Source organism: Engraulis encrasicolus, chromosome 23, assembly GCF_034702125.1.
Source record: "Engraulis encrasicolus isolate BLACKSEA-1 chromosome 23, IST_EnEncr_1.0, whole genome shotgun sequence".
NCBI classification, from domain to species: Eukaryota; Metazoa; Chordata; class Actinopteri; order Clupeiformes; family Engraulidae; genus Engraulis; species Engraulis encrasicolus.
Window position 1 is genome coordinate 18,762,541 of NC_085879.1, and position 24,476 is coordinate 18,787,016.

At 43.1% G+C, this 24,476-nt stretch overlaps 1 protein-coding gene across 2 annotated transcripts in view; it reads right to left on the bottom strand.

Moving 5' to 3' along the window:
- Positions 1-23,353, bottom strand: part of tm9sf5 (transmembrane 9 superfamily protein member 5) — a 27,761-nt gene extending 4,408 nt beyond the window's left edge. The window contains exons 1-17 of one of the 2 annotated variants that reach the window (XM_063190492.1): positions 23,080-23,353; positions 20,721-20,788; positions 20,339-20,432; positions 19,918-20,045; positions 19,466-19,595; positions 18,440-18,567; positions 17,620-17,731; positions 17,156-17,235; positions 15,397-15,502; positions 14,785-14,829; positions 13,497-13,629; positions 12,442-12,561; positions 11,027-11,084; positions 10,436-10,595; positions 6,066-6,217; positions 4,163-4,274; positions 2,827-2,998 (exon numbers count right to left, since the gene is read on the bottom strand). In XM_063190492.1, the coding sequence (XP_063046562.1) occupies positions 2,827-2,998; positions 4,163-4,274; positions 6,066-6,217; positions 10,436-10,595; positions 11,027-11,084; positions 12,442-12,561; positions 13,497-13,629; positions 14,785-14,829; positions 15,397-15,502; positions 17,156-17,235; positions 17,620-17,731; positions 18,440-18,567; positions 19,466-19,595; positions 19,918-20,045; positions 20,339-20,432; positions 20,721-20,788; positions 23,080-23,214 (1,933 nt within the window). In that variant the 5' untranslated portion in view covers positions 23,215-23,353. The remainder of the gene's footprint in view (positions 1-2,826; positions 2,999-4,162; positions 4,275-6,065; positions 6,218-10,435; positions 10,596-11,026; positions 11,085-12,441; positions 12,562-13,496; positions 13,630-14,784; positions 14,830-15,396; positions 15,503-17,155; positions 17,236-17,619; positions 17,732-18,439; positions 18,568-19,465; positions 19,596-19,917; positions 20,046-20,338; positions 20,433-20,720; positions 20,789-23,079) is intronic. The other variant, XM_063190493.1, reaches the window with a different exon arrangement.
- Between the last annotated feature and the right edge of the window lie 1,123 nt (positions 23,354-24,476).

Sequence of the window (24,476 nt, forward strand, 5' to 3'; positions counted from 1 at the left end):
CACTGGAATGGAATAGATAACCTGCTTGTTCAGACTGACTTGATTGTGGGATATTGTCCATCACAGTATGGGCAGCTCCTGGTCAGGATTAGTAAGTAACCATCATAACCTATGATTGTCTATTTAGACAATAGATGAGTATTGTTCACATACTTTTAATCTTCCTCAGGGTAGTACTTCTGAGTAGTTTTGTTTTTGAAAAATAATTGAGCACTGAAACGTATTGTTATTTAAGAGAGAGGGATACAGTAAAAGTACAGACAAATAAAAAGAGAACAATACAAGTGTAGAAAAAGAGAATGCTCAGAGAAATAAAAAAGGAAGACAAAGAGAGAAGAGGTGAAGAGGGCTAGCGCTGTGTGAGGTGATTAGCTGTATGACTGTACACATTCTAAGCCCTTTGAGGCCCTTTGAAGTCTCCACTTCCTGTCCTCCTCAATGGCAGACTGGGACAAAGCTGCTGCTCTAGCGCCATGCCTGCCACTTCCTCCCCATCTCAATTCATGAATATGACACGTGCGAGCACACACACACACAAAATGCATGCGCACACACATACACATGCACACGCACACACACCCGCGCACACACACACACCATGTGCACACATACTGTATGGGAACACAAACACAGACAGTGCATGCACTACGATTGTTCAATCATTCAGTGCAATGTGCAGTGTTTCTCAACAGAACAATTTTAAGTCAAAGTGGGTGTGGTGGCTGTCAACAATGACCAGAGGCATGTCCAGTAACATATTTGTCATATTTGGAAAGGCTACGTTCCCCTAGCCTAGAAATCTAGACGCCCCTAGCGACCGCAAATTGAATTTGCTCCCGGGGGCAGCTTTTTGCTAGTACGGGTCTGGCTCGCCGGGCTAACGTTCCCCAGTTTCATATGACATTTTTAAAATATGTGCACCATGTAGTGAACATTTTGAACACACAGTACAGAGATGGTGAGGTGGTGTGGAGGGGTGATTCTATAGGTTTTGGAGCTGGTTGAGCTGGTTTCTAACAATCCAATCGGTGTGAAACTCTCCTGCTAACTAGCCTTGCTAACCACCCTGGAGGTAGAATCCCATCCTGACCTATGGCAAAAAGGTGTATGCAATTTCAATTTTCAATTTATTTGTTTAGGGGGATAGCCCCTTGAGATAAGATATCTCGTTTTGGAGGGGGTCCCCAGGACAAACAGTACAGTACAAAAACAAAAACAGATACAAAATCAAAAATAGAACGCTGAACAGGACAACACTTTCACACATACATGCCTATCGCTTCATTCATTACGGATGTGCCTTTGAGCAATACACCTAACCCAGGCCAGGGACAGTAACCAGGGACTGCACATTGCTCTAGGCCAGGAACTGTAGCCAGCACCCTGTACTAACCAAAAGTCATTGTAGAGAAAGACATCTGCTCAATGTAAAGAGTAAGAGAGTAAAGTAACCTTATGTATGCAATTTATAAGGATGAACCTGTAGAGCCAGTCCATCTACACAGACCTGTCGAGGCCATAGACGTACACATTTGTGGTCTTGATAGGCCTGATGCACCTGTCCATCTACACAGACCTGTTGAGACCATAACCTACAGTACCTACAGTCAAGGCCGCTGACAGCTTTTGCCGGGCCCGGGACAAATTTGTCTGAAAGGGCCCCCTATTCAGTACATGTCCATGTCCGTGGGCCCGGGACAACTGACCCCTTTGTCCCCCCTTGCCAACTTCCCTGCCTACAGTAAATGTCTATGTGTTATGACTTCTTGATGAAACTGACACACCGGTTTCTCCCATTACCCAGACATGGAAGGGTTTTGATCAAAGACTGTATACAATCAATGGTTTTGACACATCATTCACACTGTTGTGACTATTGCCACTGTCGTATGAGTGTTAAGAAGATACTTCCTGTGTCCCTGCCCATCCCTCTCCTTTCTGATCACACCTCTTATCTGGTGCAATAGTCTGGATTCCAGGATGTTTAAACAGTAAACTCAACCAAAGTAGGTGTGTGTATGCGTGTGTGTTTTCTTGTAAAATGGCAACGTTTCAGTCCCTGTGTAAATAAAAGCATTTGAAATGAGTATGATGCATACTAAGCAAATGGATAGCAGCAGTTGCCACCCAGACCTCTGGATTCCTCGCCTACACAGAACAGTGCTGTCACTGGGAGACACCCCCCCCCCTCTCTCTCTCTCTCTCTCACCGCAAAGTACAGTATGTACCCATGACTGTGTACAGTACATTATATGGACACAACACATGAAGCTTTTTCAACTGTTCATTTTGCAACTGAAAAACAGATTTCTTTGTTTGAATTGAATCATGACCCACCCTGATATCAAGTGGGCGATTTTGATTAGCAATTCCAAACAGAAATTTTGTCAGTTTTGACAGTGAAGAATGCTTCACATCCACCAAACTGAACACAATATCCTTGGTGGAGGAAAACAAAAACAAAGTCAATAGACCCAAGACGAATGCAAACCCTCCAAAAAGCAAACCGCTTTCCGGTCAAAGGACCTACCAAAATATAGATTTTCCTCATAGGCAATGGCGCCCATATTGTAAAAAACGTGGCACTATGGTGAACGAGCACCTCAATGACTTTTCAAGCCTAGGGACCCACTAACTCAGTTCAAGTGAGAAATTCCCCCGACTCCAAAATTTCGAGCAGAACTTTAGGCCGGGTCCTGAACTATTCATAGTGTCTTACCATTTTGAACTCGCAACTAAACAAATGGTGTAGCTGACAGCTGTGTGGTGTGTTGGCCGACGTAAACAAAACATGATATATACAACATTTACGCGCACAGCACTTACCTGTGAAGAGGAAGAATATTAGCACCATGATCATGGTGTAGCCAAAGTAGAGTATAGTACTGGCAGCGCCAACTATCTGTAGTTTTGAGAAGAAGTAGTGGACGGCATAGACGAACAGGTAAGCCGCGGTGAAGCCACTCGTCAGGAACGAACGCCACCACCAGTGGTAGTCCTGCAACGGGGAGGAGAACAAGGGAAATATATTAGAAATGTATATTTTTAGAGCCTTACAGGAACAAATACCAGCACCATTGATTGTATATTAGAAATAATATAATATACAGAACAATCAATGACCAACACTAATGATAACCGTGCAAGACAGAGTATAGAGTAAAAGGAGGCAAGTGAGTACTATCAATATGGCTTGATGTTGCTTTTTCCAATATGGCCAATGTGGTAACGAGCTGTATGGGTCATGGACAAGCAAAAGCGAAATTACACTACTGATATTTAATGGGATATTTAAGCTGCCTAATGTAGGCGATACATAACCGGTGCTTTATTTCGTGTCTGTCCATCAAGCAAAACCAGCACCTCGGCAATGAGTAAAATCATGCAGATTACGTCCACATTACATAAGTTCAAATGAGTACAATTACATCCAATGACTTGGAGAGTCCATTACAGGTGATTAGAGATGATCTACGACACTGGTCCATCAGTTTACATTTGCACACACCAGTACGTGGTGACACACACGTGCTAATGGCACAATTCAGTATGTGGTGACCGAACGGGATTTCTCATTAAACGACAGCCACATTAGCTTCATTAGAGCGTAATGACTGGAGCGTCGCTTTGGATAAAAGCGCCAGCTAAATGTTATGCAATGTAATACTTACACGGCTAATGTATGCTCTGTGTGTGTCATTAGCTTAAACAGACATATTTCACGCCGTGCTCGTCTCAGGCACTCTCTCTGATGTCAGGCGGTTTGGATTGAGTGGATGACTTGGACTGAGTGAACTTATACACAATTGTTCTGTAATCCTTGTTTAACACGCACCCAGATATTTTACTTTAAAGATTTTCAGTTTTAAATATTGTCATCATCAGCTTTACATATTTTCATTTTCAGTTTTTTCTCCCATAACGATATGGTAAAAATCTAGAGCCACATGTTCCAAATGGCATAGTAGTGCCTGTCCAATTCACCCGGGTGATTGACTTGTTGAACAATCAACCTGGTTGAATTGGACAGGTAAAAGAAGGTCATTTGGAATATGTGGCACTGGATTAACTAATGAATCCATTTTGCCCATCACTGATCGTCCACAGTGGCCACTGAAATCCCATCAAAATTACTATTAAAAAGTATTTGTCAGGGTCTGACCTCTGCACAGAGGTGGAAGTAGCAGAGCAGGATGGTGGCCTCAGAACAGGTGATGAGGAGGATGATGAAGACCAGGAAGAGGAAACCAAACATGTAGTACATCTGATGAGACCTGCAGACACACAAACACACGATATATAGATATACAGTAGATATATGTCAAACATGTAGTACATCTGATGTAGAACATCTGAGGAGGAGGAAGAAGAGGGAGAGAGGAGAGGAGGAGGACAAAGAGGTAATGAGAAGAGTAGTAGGAGGAGGAGAAGTGGAGGAGGAGGAGGTTGGGAAGAGGAGGAGGAAGAGGAGGAAGAAGAGGGAGAGGGCAGCGGAGGGTATGGAGAAGGAGAGAGAAATGGGTAGGAGAAGAGGAGGAAGAAGAGGGGACAGTAGAGGAAAACAAAACGAAGAAGAAGAGGTAGAGAAAAGAGGAAGAGGAGGAGGAAGCTAAAGTAGAGAGAAGAGGAGGATGAAGAGGGAGGGAGAAGAGGAGATTGGGAAGGAGAGGGAAAAGCAGAAGCAGACAAGAAAGAGCAGAAGGAAGGAGATGAGGAAGGGGGGAGAACAAGCAGAAGAGGAGGACAGGGAGGAGAAGGAGAGGAGGGTGATGAGGAGGAGGAAGAGGTAGAGGATGAGGAAGAAGAGGAGAATGAGGAAAAGAAGGAGGAGGGGTGGGAAGAAGAGGAAGATGATAAAGAGGGAGAGGAGCAGAGGTAGAGGGGAGTAGAGGTGGAGGAGGAAAATGGAGAAGATGAGAAGGAGGAGGAAGAGTAGGGGAATAAGAGGAGTGGAGAAAGAGGAGGAGGGGAGGAGGAGGAGGGGAGGAGGAAGAGGGTGGGGAGGAGAGGGTGAGAATAAACTTAATTAACAAATCAACTTTGACACAACATCCATCCATCCATTCATCATTGATCACACAGAAATTTCAACTTAGTGTGCAGCCAACCACTTTCCTACTGTGATGCACCTGCCAGCAGATGTTGGGTGATGTATTCTGACATATACAAATAAATAACCTGGTTTTACCTGTCTAAGGCAACCAGGTGATTGCGTGGTTGAATCATCATCTGGTTAAAGTGGACAGGTAAAACCAGTTCATTTGGAATATGTGGAACTGAATTGTAACCTTTGATCCCAAATTGGGACCCCCAACTTGTCCATCAGGCCCAGCCAAATGAGACATAATTTTTCGACCGCTGCATTATAATACCAGGGGTGGAAAAGTAACTTATTACTTTTACTCAATATTGTACTTGAGTAGCTTTTATAAATACTTTGTACTTTTTAAGTAATTTTTTAAATTAATACTTTTACTTGTACTTGAGTACATTTTGACCCAAGTACTTTACTCAATTACACTGGAACCTGGCCTGAGTACTGAGTAAAAAAAATTGACTGAGAGACAAAATGCCATGCACAATAATGCCACAATCCGCCGGAAATGAAAGATTGTGCAGGATGGCACACAGCATTTCCACTATTTTACTATCTTGTATCAATGTATTGGATGATGGCTGGTGCCAAGCAAGAGATAGAGGTTATGGAGGACGATATTCAAGAAAAATAAACATGACATTCTCAAGAGGAAAGCTAATTAAAAGTAACTAAGTACTTTTTACTCAAATTACATTTTAAGTGAAGTACTTTTTACTTTTACTTGAGTAGATTTTTAGATGGGTACTTTTACTTGTACTTGAGTAGAATTTAGGCAAAGTAAAGATACTTTTACTTGAGTACACGTTTTCTGTACTCTTTCCACCTATTGTAATACTGATACCTACACAATTTTCAGATTTTTCCTGGTTTTATAATGTCTGGCTACGATCATCACTGCTTCTCACCTAAGGAAAATCTATCCTATGGCTGGTCACGAAAGGGTGAGCTGGAGGGCAACGGTACTCACCAGATGCTGTTGAGGATGAAGAAGAGCTGGATGAAGATGCAGCCGAAGGGCAGGATGCCCCCCATGACGATGCCCGGGACGGGCTTGGTGAAGAAGGACTGCTCCGGGATCTGCCTGGGGATCTGATTGGTCCTCACCGGCTGCTCCATGACCTGAGAGTAGAGCACAGTAGAGAAATTCTTCATTGGAGGGATAGTATACTCTATTAAACCCAATTTTTTGGGGGGCTTTTTTGCAGCTCTATTGATGAATGAGGGGAGACAAGAAGCGAGTAGGAGAGGGAGAGAGGAAGAGAGAGCAAGAGACACACACTCTCCCTCACCATCCCATGCAATTTACACTGATGAAGCAATGTTGTTTAATTCGCCATTTTACCCAGTAATAAACCTCTTCTACACTACACTAAACTTTAACCCATTTTAGCCTGGAGACACATATACGCTGCATTCAGGCTCTTGAGATTTGAAGGTTTTTTATTAAACATGTGGATATGTCAGAGCTGAATGAACACATTCTAATGCAAAATCAGGGTCTTCGCTTTTAAACGCAAATTATTTAATGTTTTTATGTGCTTCAGAGGCTGAGATATATAGGAATTAATAGACAGAGGGCACACTTTCCCAAAAAGGGCTAAAGTGGGTTAACAGGCATGAACAATAAACCTGGACAGGAACGCAAGAACAGCAGCCTCTGCAAATGCAACATGAGAGTTTAGTCATGTGTCTAGTCATGCGGTTCACTGGTCGGCATGTCGAGAAGAGAGACTCTAGGTTTTAGATAACTAGGGAATTTCCCTTTCATCTTGGCTTGTGTCACTTTAGTATCACTTTACAGTCTTCCTTCGTCCCAGAATACATGGCCTAAAATTATCCTGAATTCAGCTACCTTTATAGTATACATTTTATGCATAAATTGTATGCGCTCTGTTATTTTGGCTCACTGTGAATCACAATTTGAAACCAATAGCATACAATATTATACAAATGGACTCTTTACCAGCCTTGAGCGGCCATAACATACAGTGCCCTCCATTATTATTGGCACCCCTGGTTGAGATGTGTTTTTTAGCTTCCAATTATTATTATTTTTCTCTAAATAATATGGGACCTTAATGGAAAAAAGAGAAAAATCCAACCTTCAATACAAGTGCATTTATTCAGTGGGGAAAAAATCCCACATAAAGAAATAATTATTTGACATCAAATAATGTGTGTCACAATTATTAGCACCCCTGTTGTTAATATTTTGTACAACCCCCTTTGCCAACAAAACAGCACCTAATCTTCTCCTATAATGTTTCACAAGATGGGAAAAGACAGAAAGAGGGATCTTCAGCCATTCCTCTTTGCAGAATCTCTCTAAATCATCCAGAGACCTGAGTCCTCTCCTCTGTACTCTCCTCTTCAGCTCATCCCACAGGTTCTCAATGGGGTTGAGGTCTGGGGACTGAGATGGCCATGGGAGGAGCTTGATTTTGTGTCTGGTTAACCATTTCTGTGTAGATTGCCATATGTTTAGGGTCATTGTCTTGCTGAAAGACCCAGTGACGACCCATCTTCAGCTTTTTGGCAGAGGGCAACAGATTTTGATTTAAAATGTCCTGGTATTTCAAAGCATTCATGATGCCATGCACCCTAACAAGCTTCCCAGGGCCTTTGGAAGCGAAACAGCCCCACAGCATCACTGACCCACCCCCATACTTCACAGTGGGTATGAGGTGCTTTTCAGCATGCGCATCTTTCGTGGCACGCCAGACCCACTTAGAGTGTTTGTTGCCAAAAAGCTCAATCTTGGTCCTCATCTGACCAAAGCACACGGTCCCAGTTGAAGCCCCAATACCGCTGGGCGAACTCCAGACGTTTGCGTTTATGATTGTGGGTGAGGAAAAGGTTTTCTCCGTGCATGCCTCCCAAACAGCTTGTTGGCGTGTAGACAGCGCCTGATGGTTGATTTGGAGACTTTGTGACCCCAGGATGCTACCATTTGTTGTAATTCTGTAACAGTGAGCTTTGGAGATATTTTGATTTCTCTTACCATTCCTCCTCACTGTGCGTGGTGGCAAAATAAACTTGGGTCCTCGTCCAGGCTTGTTTACCACTGTTCCAGTTGTTTTGAACTTCTTAATTATTCCTCTCACAGTAGATATGGGCAGCTGCAGTTGAGTGGCAATCTTCTTGTAGCCTCTGCCTGACCTGTGAAGGTCGACGCACATCTGCCTCACTTGTATGCTGTGTTCCTTTGTCTTTCCCATGTTTAAGAGTGGATAAGAGAAATGGCCTCGGTGTCACGTCATAGTTATACCCCAGGGAAACAGGAAGTGATGAATTACTAATTAAATGTTCCTACATACTCTGGTAAACTTTGTAAACTACTGTAGAAATGACAGAAATGCTTCAATTATATTTATTTCCTGGGAATTGTTAAGGGTGCCAATAATTGTGGAACAGGTGATTTAATGAAAAATAATTATTTTTTAGTCAGGGATTTTTTTATTTTCCTACAATTCATTTGAGTTGAAGGCTACATTTTCCTACAATTTTCAGTGTGACAGTATTCTTCTGCAATAAACACTGAATTTATTTTAAGGCTTTTAACACATCTCAACCAGGGGTGCCAATAATTATGGAGGGCACTGTATGTGTCAAAGCATTCTTTTATCTCTCTCCATCCCTCTGATAATGGCTTCATAGAATTGCCATGTTTATATGAAGCAGTCATCATTCAGCACAATGAACCATTTGTCCATAAGTAGCACAAAGCATATAGTGTCTGCCTGTGCTCATCAGCAAAGTCTGAGAGAGGGAAATCAAAGACATATACAATCTCAATTATGCATACCTATAACTAAAATATACATTTATAGTAAATATCAAATATATAGTACATTTTTTAAATGTATAGTAAATTTTAAGATATTTATATCAAATATGTGTCTATGGTTTAAATGCATTTATATGGGTATATTATGTGTGATGGAAACAGGCCAGGCTAGGGTGTGTGTGAGTTTATTCACCCCACCAATCCCTTGAACACGGATTTGAGTCGCAAAGTTAATCATTACAGAACGTCATCAAACAAAACTGGCCAGTTAAAAATGCACCAATCAAACAAGGCTACTATACCCTTGACACCTTTTCAAATGGCAGGGCCCATTCAAAACCAACGACACAATAACAAGGATATCACCATATTCCTTCCGCATCGCTAGGTGATGAAGCTTAAGCCATTTAGGGTCAAACTGATAACACAGTTACTCCTCAAGTCCTGGAGGTGAACCATGACAACATTATCTTATCTACTATGCTCTGACAACCTAGAGAAGTGTCTTGGATGGGAAACAGCGCAGATTACAGCACTGTAAGCCATTATACTACACCGTATAAACCTGTGATAGGCCGCCTGAATTCAGAAGCAACAACCTGTATAATCTGCTCTGTAATTACTAGAGATGTACAGGATCCAAGATCCGGTTCCGGATCCGGCAAGATAATAGGGTTTTTCAGACTATAAGGATCCGGCAGGATCTTAAGCAGTGTCCGGCAGTTACCTAAAAACCAGGATATGGGGCATCTCTACTCTTTACGTAGCCTAGGCTTTTCAGTCAGTCTTTCACAACCCGAATCGCTGCATGGAGTGAAAGCCCTTTGGAAGCGGCCGTTGAAGGCAGTGTGGCAGTAAGCCATTGAGTCTTAAAAACAGTTTGCGCCAACGTAATAAAAAGGGCCCACGTTTGCAAGTTGGCTATGTGTTTGAACCCTTTCGTAGGATCCGGTATCCGGTTCCGGATTCGGCAGGATCTTAAGCAGTGGATCCGGTATCCGGCAGGATCCTAAAAATCAGGATCCGGTGCATCTCTAGTAATTACCATAAATTAGATGACAAGTCCCTCCTTTGTGAGACAAAACATCTTCAAGCTCAAAAGTCTTTGACCAATATGATTTCGATGAATGAGAAGCTTCACTCATTCAGACACAATCTTCTAGAAACTGTACAAAAAATGACAGAGAGCCAATTCTAAAAAAAATCTCCATCTCTTCTTCCATTAGTCCATCAATCCATCCATACCATACATACACGTTTCTTGAAGCCAACATACCACTAGGCTTCTTCTGGTATAGTCTAAATGTGTGTAATAGTCATGTTATGTGTGTCCTAAATATTTTGCATGAGTGGATACCACTTGACTATCAGTACCCAAAGGTAGATTTGGTTTGCAAAGGTTATCTAATCTAATCTAATCTAATCTAATCTAAATCCATCCCTCCATCCATCCATCGATCCCTCCCTCCATCCATCCATACAAGGGCCAATTATGAAAATCTATCTACACATTCAGCAATCCATCCTACCATAGGTCCACAGACACTTACGGGTTTCTTGAAGCCGAAGTAGGCTCCCATAAAGGTGAGGGGCACGGAGATGCCAAACCAGAGGGCCAAGATGGCCACCAGGGTGCCAAAGGGCACGGCGGCCGAGGAGCCCTCCACCCACAGGATCGAGTTCATCAGGAAGAAGTCCGCAAACACAATGCTGATGAGAGAGAGAGAGAGGGGGGAGAGGGACATTGATACATGTTGTTGTCATGTTCTGCAAAAGAACATAAATCCACATGATTTTGGAACCATGCAGTGGAAACACAGTATAAGTGGGGCCCATGCAGAGAGAGAGAGAGAGAGAGAGAGAGAGAGAGAGAGAGAGAGAGAGAGAGAGAGAGAGAGAGAGAGAGAGAGAGAGAGAGAGAGAGAGAGAGAGAGAGAGAGAGAGAGAGAGAGAGACCGACAGACAGACAGACAGACAGACAGGCAGACAAAGAGACATTGCAAACTTAATTTGTTTGTACAAGAAAAATGCTGAGGCCTCGGTTCTAGAATGCAGCTCTGGAATGTTTGTGAAGTTACCGGATGGCAAACATTTCCATCCTGCAAGCTACAAAAAAAGCATCACAAAAGTAGCGAACCTACCCAGGACACAAGAGGGCAGTCAGGAGCACGTTGGTCTTCCACTTCTCGCCACCGAAGGCTGCCAGAGGAAACACATATTAGACTGAGTATCGGGTGAGTAATGGCAACGACATTGAGCCTGACGTGTTTATCTGAAAACAAATCTGCCTAAGTGCAATAGAGGGCCACACAGCCAGAGGCAGTGAGATGGAGAAGGGGGATAAGGGACAGGGGACAGGGGACAGAGGGGAGAGGGGAGAGGGGAGGAAAGTAAGGAGAGAGGGAGGGAGGTGGGATAAGTGGGGCTGGGAAACCCGATCCGGATGACTCGGGATCCCAGAGCTGGCAGCACAAAGCCAAGACAAGGCAAGGGTATTTGTATGGTGCCTTTCGTACACAGAGGCAGTTCAATCAAATGTGCTTCACAAGAATAAACACATCAGATGAAATTAAATTAAATAGGGACAATGGATGGACAAAAATAAAACGTCAAGCATGAAAACATGACAAAACATCAAACATTAGAACAAGACAAAAAAGGGGGTAGCCGGCTAACGGCAAATACTTTTTTTCGAGCTGAATTCTTCAGCATGCGCATCATGTCTCTAACAGAGACTCGATTCGTCTGCATTTTTTAGTTCCATGCATAACAGACAATAGTTTAAATCTTTTCTTATAGGAATGGAAAATGTCTAGCACAATGTATGGATAACTTTTATTAGTTACACAGACACGTTTCAGCAATCCACTGGCGTTCTTCCTTCCTCTGTGTATGGCTTTTTTTTCCTGCTTTCAACATAGAATTGACTTGGTCAGCATTCTTAGAGAAGCAAAAACTGTTTGGGCGACGCCTGCTCCAACCCTTATGAATCAGACTAAGAATGGGGGACATGACAAATTTCAAATTAACCCATTGACGCCTAAGCCACTTGCAAAAAAGGGTGCTGAATGCCTGAGCCCTTTTTAAGAAAAGCTGCCTTCAGCCTATAAAAACCTAAATATCTCAGCTTCTGAAACACATATAAATATGCCCTAAGTTGCATTTAAACACTAAGACCCTCATCTTTCATTAGAATGTGTTCATTCATCTAAAAAAAACATACATTTTTCAAAAAAATTATCTCAAATCTCATGAGCCTGAATGTTGCGTAATGCAGCTCCAGGCGCCAGGGCCAATGTTGCGCAATGCAACATCAGGCACCAATGGGTTAAATCACGACAAAGCTGCCTTGGCCGTGGCTCAAACGGCTAAGGCACCATACAGTAATGCCGGGGACCCGAGTTTGATTCTGACCTGAGCCCACATCCTGATCCTCCACCATCTCCCTCCCACTCACTTCCTGTCACCATCTCACACTGTCGTAACAAATGAAGGTAGAAAGAGCACAAAATATATAAATAAATAAAACAAATGAATGACACAGTGATGCACTCACTCTTATAGAAGCGAGCCGAGACGTATCCTGCCGGTGTTCCCAAGAGCACCCACAGCACGACGGCACACGTCATCAGAGCTCCACGATTGGCCGGGGACAGGAAGCCCAGGCAGGCCAGGACTACGGGAGGAGGAGGAGGCAGAGACATGTCAGTAAGCAGTTCTTAAGGTTGTGTTCAGACAAAAAGTGCCCAAAGGAAGGAAGTCATGGAAGTCATTTTTCTGCATCAGCAAAAACGGACATTTGGAATTTAGAGAGGAAAAAGCTTCATCAGGTGATGGTCTGCTAACAATTGAGCTCTTTTCACAAATAAGCCGGATAATTCCACTCAACATGTGCAGGGCAGCAAACATTAAGTGCAGTATGGTAGATGTGTATATGTAGAGATTGACCATGTGTCATATTCCTAATACGTGTAAATCCAATCCCTCATGGATATCATCATATTTTGCTAATGAGGGTGTAGCGTGTAACAGGTGCCAGCTAGCCTGGCTTGGCATTGAAAACTTCTGACTGTGCTAACATCCCAGCTTTTAGCTCACTTGGTAACAAGTCTGCCTCCCACGCTGGAGTTTGCTGTGAGGTTCCTTATAGATCTATATAAGGTATGTCTTATTGATGAGGATTGTATAAACTTCAGAGGTGACTTGCATCTCTGCGTGTGTGTGGTCTGTATCTGTGCAGTAGTGTAGGATCAAACTTGGACTTTTGAAAAGTGTACTACAGATAGAGGTTGATGAACGACGTCATGAAGAAGGTCTGAGTGCTTTGCTGGCATGGCAGTCATAATACAACCACAACTGCTGTATACTATACTGTATGTTATATGGTAGATGTGTGCACTGTAAAGACATTCATGTGTACTGATTCTGGTTCTAAATCTGGGTGCCTTAATGGTATGGCAAACACAACATCAAATTCCAAATTCGAATTGTATATTATATTATATATTATATATATATTATATTATATATTGTATATTATATTATATTATAATATTAATTCCAAATCCTGATGTGAGTGATGTGACACCACTCCATGATAATTCCACTCACAGAGGGTGATGAAGGTCATGATGAAGATCTGTGTGCCCTGGCCCAGGAACACGGAGAGCAGCATGCCCTTCCTGGGCGGCCGGAACACGTCCCCGTGCACCTGCTTCCAACCAGACTCCTCCTGGGCGTCCTCCTGCCAATCAAAACAACAGCCCACTCATCAGCACGCTCGCCTGCCGCCAAGTGTTCTGTGTGTGTGTGTGTGTGTGTGTGCGCGCGCGCGCGTGCGTGCGTGCGTGTGTGTGTGTGTGTGTGTGTGTGTGTGTGTGTGTGTGTGTGTGTGCGTGTGTGTGTGTAAAAAAGTCCACACGTGTCCCTCTCTGTGCACAAGCCTGCAGTAATGCACATGTGCAATGCATGTGTGAGGCAGGTGAATTGAATTCTAAAAAGTGAGAAATTACGTATAAAAACACTGCATACGGATTGCTGTTTACTCTTTATTTTTTTGGGAATCGAACAATGACTTTCACCCACAAATTCATCAGAATTGCTCATTCTCTTGAGCAGAAAAGTTAAACACTAATCAGTGTGCAGTGTTTTATGTTAATTTCATGTCTTTTACTCCCTATTGAACAACTTTGAAAAGGCAATTTATCCAGAATTCTGAAGGCACAAAACAGGGCTATTGGCAAAGAAAAACAGCAGTTCAAGCTTCAAGCAAGAGGCATGCGGTTGAGTTGAGGTGGAACATGGCGTCAGTACTGTAAGTTTTGGCCAAAACACAATTTACAGCTCGACACCTCATTTTACGGTCCCTATTACGTTAATTAGGTTATTCGATATTTAACAGTGTATTGTAACATCATTAATATCATGTACTTGCACTGCACCTTAGTGTTAGGGTTAAGGTTAGGCAGAGTTCGGTTACAGTGTACAAAGTACATAAAATTACATTTTGGTGCAGGTAGATACACTAAAAAGGAACCGTAAAATAAAGTGTCAATCTTTTCTTTTTTGACAGCAAAAGAGATTTTGTGTAGCTGTTATTTCTGACATGAATGTTTGTTTCAGCACCAAGATGACAGGTACAATAGAGGAGGCCATTTGTCACATTAAAAGTCTGTGACATCTCTTTTAAGCATTGTATTTTGGTTCAACACCTATTTAAATTGTGATGTGAACCTTCTTCTCCTAAGTTTTGAGACTCTGTTATCTGCCCGTTTCTGTGCTCTCCGCCATGTTTTACTTCAAGGTTTTGAAAGGACAAGAAGAAGAAATGTCCTTACGAAGTCCCCCTGCAGCCCAAATCCAGCTCAACACCAGTATCATTCTATACACTTAGGCTTACATAAGACAGAGAAGTATTGCTTGCCGGTGAAATCTTTACCAAGTCCTGTGAATGTTGCAACATATTGCAAAGGAATTAGGTCTATGTTACATGTTTACATTCTTGCACAGGGGAACTGCAAGCAAATGTTATATGCGAAGCTTTGAAGTAATTGGCAGGCTAGGATCTAAAGATACTTTATTTTTAAAAAGCATGCAAGCGGAATTTCAGAATAAAAGCAGGTGCTCTGTATGACCTGCATTCACTAAATTAACATTTCTAACAACATACAACATAATACTTCATGCATCCCAAAAATAATGTAATAAGAATAACAATGGCTCAGTCCAATACTGTAATAATAAGACTGATAATAACAATATTCTTGCATTCTCCAATAAGCACAACCAGTAAATGGGTACACCCTTTAGATGGCAAGTGACTGAGGAACATAATATTTCATACAGCACCAACCAATACCAGTAATTATAACGTTTTGCAACCCAATTTTTTTTTTGCAATAAGGAATAAGCATAGCTACAGCTCCGCCCAATAATGTATTTTTTGAAGCCTCCAATAAGCATAGCTATGGCTTAGCCCAGGTGATTGGGCTGGGGTCTGTAGGTAACTCACCTGGTCCACCTGGTTGTACCTGGCTATGTCCTTGTGCAGTGTCCTCAGCATGATCATGGCCACCATGCCCGACAGGAAGAGCACGATCACCAGCGAGTTCATGATGCTGCATTATGGGAGACAAAATACAAGGAAGAGCTAATCGGTCACGAGGAATGACTGGGGGTGCATCCCAATATGTGACCTTGCCTCCTCCACTTGCCTCCTCCACTTGCTTCTCGTCATGATGACATCACTGACAACAGCATTATATTTCAATATCTTGCAAAAGCTCAATTGTAAAGTCTTTTTCTCATTCGCAATTGGGATGGTGAATGAAAAACAGTCCCTCAAAAGTTGTTGTGGCGAGGCTGACAGCTGGGAAACTTTATCGTTTTCTCCACGGAGGAGGGGCCAGGAGGCGGGACGAGGAGACAAGCACAAGTGGAGGAGGCAAGGACACATATTGGGATGCACCCAAGGTCAACATGACAAGGTCACTGCGTGATACGTTGTGTGCAAACCCTCTAAAAAGCAAAGCAGCTGCCAACAGGCTGACTGAACAAACAACCAACTAACATACTGGTGTACTGTAAAGAGTTGCTGCAAGTGACTAAAGAGCCTCCAAGCCAACTCCCCTGAATGTATGTTGTTGACATTTTTTTAACGTTCTTGAGATTTTCGAAGAGTATTTTTGTGCCTTTATTGTGACAATGTAGTAAATATTGGGCCAGGAAATGAGAGAACGGAGGTAGATTTTAGGAGTTACTCAGGCTGTACTCAAACCTGTGTCCACATGGGGCAACTGCTTGTACCGGTATACCTTTTTCCAACTTGGGACCCACTTAAACTTTTCACATATTGGGCCTTTCTCAAAACCTAGGACAGTGTCCTTCCAAGTGTATCAGCCTAATTAGTCATGCCCAGGGATTGGATACTCTTTGGTGAACTCTACAGAATATCCAATCACTGGGTGTGACTACTAAAGAGTATCCAATCACTGGGTGTGACTAATTAGGCTGATACACTTGGAAGGACACTGTCCTAGGTTTTGAGAAGGGCCCATTATGTTCGGGGCCCACCTCTGACCCGATTAGAGATGCACCGGATCCTGATTTTTAGGATCCTGCCGGATACCGGATCCACTGCTTAAGATCCTGCCGGATCCGGAACCAGATACCGGATCCTACGAAAGGCTTGAAACACATAGCCAACTCGCACACGTGGGCCCTTTTAATTACGTTGGCGCAAACTATTTTTAAGACTCATTGGCTTACTGCCACACTGCCTTCAACGGCCGCTTCCAAAGGGCTTTCACTCCATGCAGCGATTGGGGTTGTGAAAGACTGACTGAAAAGCCTAGGCTACGTAAAAAGTAGAGATGCCCCATATCCTGATTTTTAGGTAACTGCCGGATACCGGATCCACTGCTTAAGATCCTGCCTGATCCGGATAGTCTGAAAAACCCTATTATCCTGCCGGATCCGGAACCGGATCTTGGATCCTGTACATCTCTAGACCCAATACACAATACAACTCAAATATATAGTCAACAGCAAAAAACACAAAGATATTTAGATTTAGACACACTTGGAATACCTTTTGAGAATCAGGAGAATACCCACCGTTTGAGAATCACTGTGTCGTGTGTGTGTGTGGTCCAGGTGCCATAGCACCCGACCTAGTGATGGTTTCAATGTGCAAGCAGGTAGGCCAGCCAGGAGAGATTTGCAAAAATCAAGGTGCAGGGGATATTGATCCAACACGAGCAGACACGTACCTGAACCACTGGATGTTGGTGTGTGGCATAGACACCAGGATGTAGTCCCACCTGGAGGCCCACTTGATGTTGTTGTTTTGCTATAATGAAAGAGGTTTACAAAGAGTGAACAATCTATGTGAAGAGCAATTTAAATCTTTAGTTTTTATGACTTTCACAAATGCATGAATAATAGCTTGTGATAGCTCAATGATGAGACGGTATACACCTGAACCTGGTACTCTTTAGCGAAGCTTATTATAGCGTTTATTTTACTCAATTTTAATTCTTCAACTCGTCGGTCTGTACATTGATTGACAATGAAGAGTGAATCGCTTTCAATGCCATTGTGACAACTTCAATATAATTTGTGTAGAGTGCATTGCACAAGCATATGCAGTAGAGTACAGGTATATAGAATACTAAATATGTGAGTAAATAGGAAGGTAAAATATCATACAGGGAGGCTAAATATATCCACTGACCTGAAATTTGATGGAGTATGAGTATGTTAATGTCACATCGCTTGTGAACTCTCCCGGGATTTCCATAGGTGACCCATCACACGTAAGCTTGTCTGCGTCCTCGTGCTTATAGCTGTAGCAAAAAGAGTACAGAAAAATTAAATATTATAAAATAGCAATGATGTTTTTCAGTAATGTTTTTTTTTCTTATTGAAGGTCTACCTCCTGCCCGTCACAGGTTTATGTTTTCGCGCTAACCAAAACTTGAGTGATACACTATCAAGAGAACATGAACTGATCCAATTTGAAGGCCAACACTTTCAAGATGGCCGTACAGGCATCAGACACTTTGGCATCGACTTCTTCCTATTTTCATGTATAAATGTCTATACTATGACTGTCATGGCACCGTTAGCTCCATGTCGAACACAAATGCTCACACACACACACGACATGCAAGGTGCAGGGGTGCAGGTGGGGAGAAGGAGTTGAAGTGGGGTGCAATGCAAACTTTTTAGGGGTGTGGGACAATGCATCTACACAGACGTCAGTGAACTTTTGGCCAACTAATTCAAGGTCGCATCCATCCGGTATGCCAACCTTTGCAACGTGCATTAACGGAGATCAGCAACGGCAAGAATTGCATGGTCCGTTTGCAACCACTTTGATCCCACGAGGGTTTGCGACATCGGGACTAAACTGGCTCAAATCAAACACGATAGCTAACCATCATGCAACATTTCCAGCCCAGAACGCATGGCTGACTATTGTCGCCTGTGCGGGGACATTCATTTCCATCTTCATAGCAGCAATGTTAAAAACAGCCATTAATCCACTGTACCTCTTGGGCTCCAGCCTGGCCTCCACCAGTCGTGCGCCGGTCCAGCCCTCCCCCTCCCCACTGTGGTAGGTGATGGTGATGTCCACATGGTTGAAGAGGTAGTACATGTTCCTCTTGTTAAACTCAGCCTGAGGACGGACACACACGCACACGCACACGCGCACACACACACACACACACACACACACGCACACGCACACGCACACGCGCACACACACACACACACACACACACACACACGTCAGATGTGCGTTGTGTGGTATTGCAAGAATGCAATTCACTGACTAACGCCTACTAAGATGAGACATGATGAGTTGTAAATCGACTAATAGCACAGTCCCACAGGCTCATCCTCTATCAAAAGGAAACCACAGATGCTATTCTATTAGGCGGTCTGACCACATTATTACAAGTCAACAGACCAAGGTAAGGTGACTAAACCTGCTCTCAGAAATGCCTCTAGGCGCTTCAGTCACTAATTATACCCTTCGCTTTGGTTACCAAAGGTGCTAGACTGCATATTCACCTTTGGGCTTACTATGCACATTTGTTCCTATGTGGATCTGTCCATCACAGCAGGTTTGTCTTTGTGCAATAACTTTTAAAAGGATTTTGATCAAATTGTGCCTGCCAACACTCTATAAAAGGCAAATGAGGTTCTTAACTTTTGGAAGCCAACACTTTTGAAATGGCAGTGGAGACATGAGGATCAACACTTTCTCATCATGTTCTACCAGCCTTCATTACATTCCTACTATTGATAGTCTATTTTTACCTGTCTATTCCTATTTTAAATGCAAGCAATTGGACTTCCTTCTTTTCTTGTTTGCAGTTGCATACAGCTAAACTACTGGGATAACGTGACCAAGATTAATGAGAATCTTCACAGAGAAAGATAAAGAACGATTCTCCTCCAAACAAACAACCCAACAAGACAGGAACTCATATTGACGACCCATGCATGAGCCATACATCCTTCAATTTGTTACCCTGATGACAAATACACTGAATAAGAGAGCAACTTACATTAATAACACATGCATCCTTCACGCGTCCGTCTGGGGTCACCAGGCAGCCGATGGGGAATCCGGGATTGCAGTACCTCTGATTGTCCTCGACGTCATAGCACCACGTCACTGGCATGTTGTCAACGATCCTTCAGTAACACAACGTAATTATTCTTTCAGATCAGGGGCGAGTTTCTCAAAAGAGAAGTTGTTAGCCTGTTAGCAACTTCGGTAGTTGCCAATGGGAAAATGCATTGAAAACAACAAAGTAGCTAGCGTAGTAAGCAACTTAGGTTGAGAAATTCACCCCAGAATTCCACAATGTTCCTTTAGCCCTCCCCCATCAGAATTCCATGGCTCATGATCCGTTAAAAAGAGACCGTAATAAAAATGTTCTTTGTTTACAAATAAGTTTCAAACAATTAAAATAAACCAGGTGTATCTCCTTGCCATACTCCCCTCCAGACTCACCAATGGTGTTGATAATTCAGCTGCATTCCACTTTTCAGGAAATCGAGCTTTTTCTTGTCCTCGTTTTGGCTGGTTTTGTATGATTTAGTGCACACCTTCTTACAGGCCTCATCTTTACCAAATGAAAACTGAAGAAAGAAAGAAAGAAAGAAAGAAAGAAAGAAAGAAAGAAAGAAAGAGAGAAAGTAAGTCAACCATCTGTGCAGTTGTGCAAAGACTCGTTTTCATGAACACGAAATGGGATTTATTTTAAGCTTCGATTTTTAGAGGATGACAAAGTATCACGTGGAAAGTTATGGAGAGTTGTGGAAAGTGTAAAGACACCCGTATCCAGCATTGAAACAATGTATAATGGGTATAAAATATCCAGTAATTAAATAGGGAGGTATGGCATATGCCCACACATGCCCCCTTCCCTCACCTTGTAAGGAGAAGTTTCTATCCTTTCTCCGAATAAGACCTGCCCAAGGTTCTCTGATGGTCTCTTCTCCTTATCATCTTGGCAGAAGTCAAACCTGTGGAGGGTTAAAACCGGTTTTGAATGAAAGCGCTGCTGTCTCCATGTTAGTTGGGTTTCAATGTCCTATGTTACTATAACATCTTTGAATCTCTGTCTGTTTACATACTGATGTGTCTCAAAAGTTGATACATGATGATGCATGTTGGAACCTTTACCAAGATGCAATATAGTGTACAGAAAACAAAATTCCACCTGCCTCGCTGTAAGGTCATTAAAGAACCATTAAGTCATTCATGTATTGAAGCATTAATTAATTAATTCATTCATTCATTCATCTACTTACACATCATACTCATATGGCAATACAGACTCCACGGAGTCTAGGCGGTTGACAAACAGCTGGATGTCCGTCTGTGAAGACAAGCACAGTAGGAGACAAAATAAGACCAAACATCATTCAGACCCAAGTCCAGTGGTCTAAACTACCAGTGCATGTAATGCATACAGGATGGCCCATTTCGTTTGAGCTTGTACGTATGACTTTTGTCACCAGCATGCCTACATAAGCTCTATAAAAGGTCAGACCATTATCTCGCTAATTACAGTCAAGTATCAGATAACCTAACAGGCTGGCCAAAGACCCTGTGGGCAGTCATAGGCAAGCGGCAAGGGAATCTGGCTTGTACAAGTAGCCGGCTGGTTGCTCAACTGTCGACATCAATAACCTGGGATGCACGCACCGATACACATTTTTTCACTTCCGATCCGATCCCGATATCTAAATTTGGATATCTGCCGATACCGATACTACTCCGATCCAATACCAAAATCACATATATGCATGGGTTTCAACTTGAGGTAGGCCCAAGCATACTACTTGGTCAGAAAAGGGAGTCGGAAGAACAGTAAACCAATTAGTAAGCAAAAGTAACAAGTAAAAAAGTAGCAATCCCATCCTGAAAACTAATATGCAAGTGTTATGATTTCAAATTAACATTGCACCTGACTCAATGTCTGTATCAGGAAAATTCCGATATTCTGGGAAAATTCCCATCCGATCCCTGAAATGTGTTGATATCCGAACCCGATACTGATACACCGATACCGATATCCCATCCCTTTTCTCCCCCCATCCTCCTCCTCCATGACTGAGGTACCATAAACAAGCATGGTACTGGTGAGGCACATATGTTTTATGTTTGCACTCACTGTGGACTAAAATGGGACTTTCAATTTCAATACTGGGAGACATTTCTAAGTGTGTGACACGACCAGTCGCTCAAAACACTTTGTGAAGGACGGGGGTCAGTGGCAACAGGGCAGTTGATTTCTCCGGTACAGATACATAGCTGATTATGAATGATGTCCGGACCTGATACCTTGCAAGTGTTGATGCACTTGTTGATACACGTTGTCTTCACACTCACTACAAACAGGCACTGGGGCCATCTCAATGTCAAGTGTTCTAGCCTTGCTAGGACGTGAAACCCTGGTGATTGGATACTCCGCGGAATTCACCTAGGAGAATCCAATCACTGGGCATTTCACATACGAGCAAGGCTAGAACACTGGGCATTGAGAAAGAGCCACTGAGTCTGGTCGTGGAGAGGGGGTGGGGTTGTCTGTGGGCAACTGTTGTTGTTATGCCTCAAAACATGCAAAACAAGGAGCTCAGGTGGCTGAGCAAAGAGGCGTTATACTAGCAGCTCTGTGGTGCTGTTTTGCATCCCATGATGAACTATAGCCTGAATGTCCTGCCACAGGCTCTGTGCATCTAGGGTGTCGTTTAAACGGGGAGATAATCTTCTGTGTGTAAAATCCTGCTCTGTTGTGCTGTTGTCCTGGGGCCTATACTAAGAAGCTAGTTCAGGGGTAAACCAGGTTTATAATCATCTACTAGAAGAGCTGGAGTCCTCTTCAATCGGCCCCTGATGTCCCAGGAGAAGGTGGCTGTCTCACTGTTAGACCAGATTCATCACTAGCTCTGAAAGTCTCGTGTTGAAGTCAATTACAGCCTGTGAGTGTCTGACTCTGAGCAATGCTTTGTGTGTGGGTCACATCATCAATGCTGTTACATTATAGGAGATTTATTTGTATTGTAACAGACATTGCCAGACCTGAAGAGCAGGAGCGCATCCTCTTCCATATCAATTGACTTTCTCCAGAACTGGTTTGGCGACTTGCACGGCCCGACTCACAGTATTCTATCAGCATACGATTTGACATTTCCAAGAGTAAAATGCGTAGATGCTACAGGATTATTCACATTCAGGTGTTTTACCAAACTAACTGCACCTCTCTTCAAAAGTCTGACATCGCAAAGCATCTTTGGATGTCAACTGACTGAGGTAAGTCGTCTGGGGACACTACATTTAGCTCGAGGAGCCGGTTTGTTGCATATCCTTGTGCTTCGTTATACATTAACATGTTATCGTATTGACTTTGGTATTTGTCACAGTTGTTATAAACACTGCCGTAAACTCATTCATTATTGCTCCAGCATCATCTCTTCCTGTCCACCTCATCACCAAATTGTCAGGTACGCTAGCTGTACCATCCGGTTGACGTTAGCTATCTTGGCTACCTGGCTAGTGAAAGAAGAGGACTTGGATATCTTACGATATTCAGTAGAAATCTAATTCTCTATAACATGTGCCATCTAACCAAAGTATTAATTTAGGAAAATAACCATTAAATCTTACCTGACAGTCATCTGTAGTCTGCCCCTCTTTGCAAAAACTGACTGGAGCCAAACCCGGAAGATAGAACCCAGAACAGGAATGTACTGCAATCAAACTGAATACAAGTCCAACCACTAGGTTTACTCGCGTCTTCATTGTACAGGCAATTTGTTAATCTAGAAATACAGAGGTTATATACTGTACGTTCTGAAATACGTGGCTAACAGTAAAGAGTGGAATGGGCTAACTAGCTAGCCCAGCTTCATAAATGCCAACTGTTTGGTTAGCTACGGACCTCCCCGACGACTACTGCGAGGCGAGCCAACTACTGACGTGTTGGAGGAAGGCGGTGACACTTGGGCGGACACTTGACTTTGCTGATTAGCAAGACTGTCCCACGACTGTCCCACAGCCTACTTCCAACTTCGAATCTCCCCACAACCCTTATTCAGCACTGACAAATTGGGCTAGAACTGTCACTTTGTGGGAAGGTTGCGATAGAAGGTCAACAGCTATTAAAGGTAGGTAGTCTGTCAGAGATTATCTGAATAGGCTATGTTTACTCTCTGCATAGCCTTTTTAATTTGTTCTGCCTCTGATCTTCGAGTTGCCCAGTGCCCAAGGCAACTTCGACATAAGTGTAGAGCTCTACCAGTTTTCTGCAAGTCATTGCTTAAAAGAAATAGCCATAAATAAGAAGTTAAATCAGCAGCAGGCACAGTGTACAAGTTGCCAGTCTGTTTCGTGGATAATGGATTGGATATTGTGTGAGGTTGCAACGTGCCACTTTTGCCGCTAGGTGGCGCGCTCTACTCTTGCATGGTAAACGGCTCTGTTGCATGGCAGAGTTGTGTGTACTGTTGCATGGCTTTTACAAATGGGGCCAAATCTGTTCTTCCCGAGGACCCTACAGTGGTTCTCAACCATCTTTGAACAAAGGCATCTTTACTTCATCAAAAGCCTCCCGTCCCGAGGGAATAATATCCCAAGGGATCAATAAATGATACTCTCAACGACCTCCTTAGTAGGCTATTATGGCTCGTTCCCCAGTGATAGGAGCTTCCCAATATGCAACCAGGAGTCAAATACCTCCCAATTGAAAGCGTACCAATCAGCAAGTCAAACAAACTTGCTGTGCCATTACTGTGATGACATCACGATTGTCAATGGGAGGAAGTCGGGGTAGGCTACTTCGATTTGGCCCCAGCTCGCGACTTGAACATTCCGCTTCAACAGGCGTTTCAATGCATTTCTGCAAGTAGGAGATCAGAAACATCCCATCTCCCACCGTTGGGGAATGCGCCATTAGAACATAGGCCTACAGTAAAGGACTTATGGCCCCCAATTTTCAACTGAGTGAGCGCCCCTCTGTCATCAGGTGCATCAGGGTGGGTCATCTCTATGTTCCCCGGGTCCTA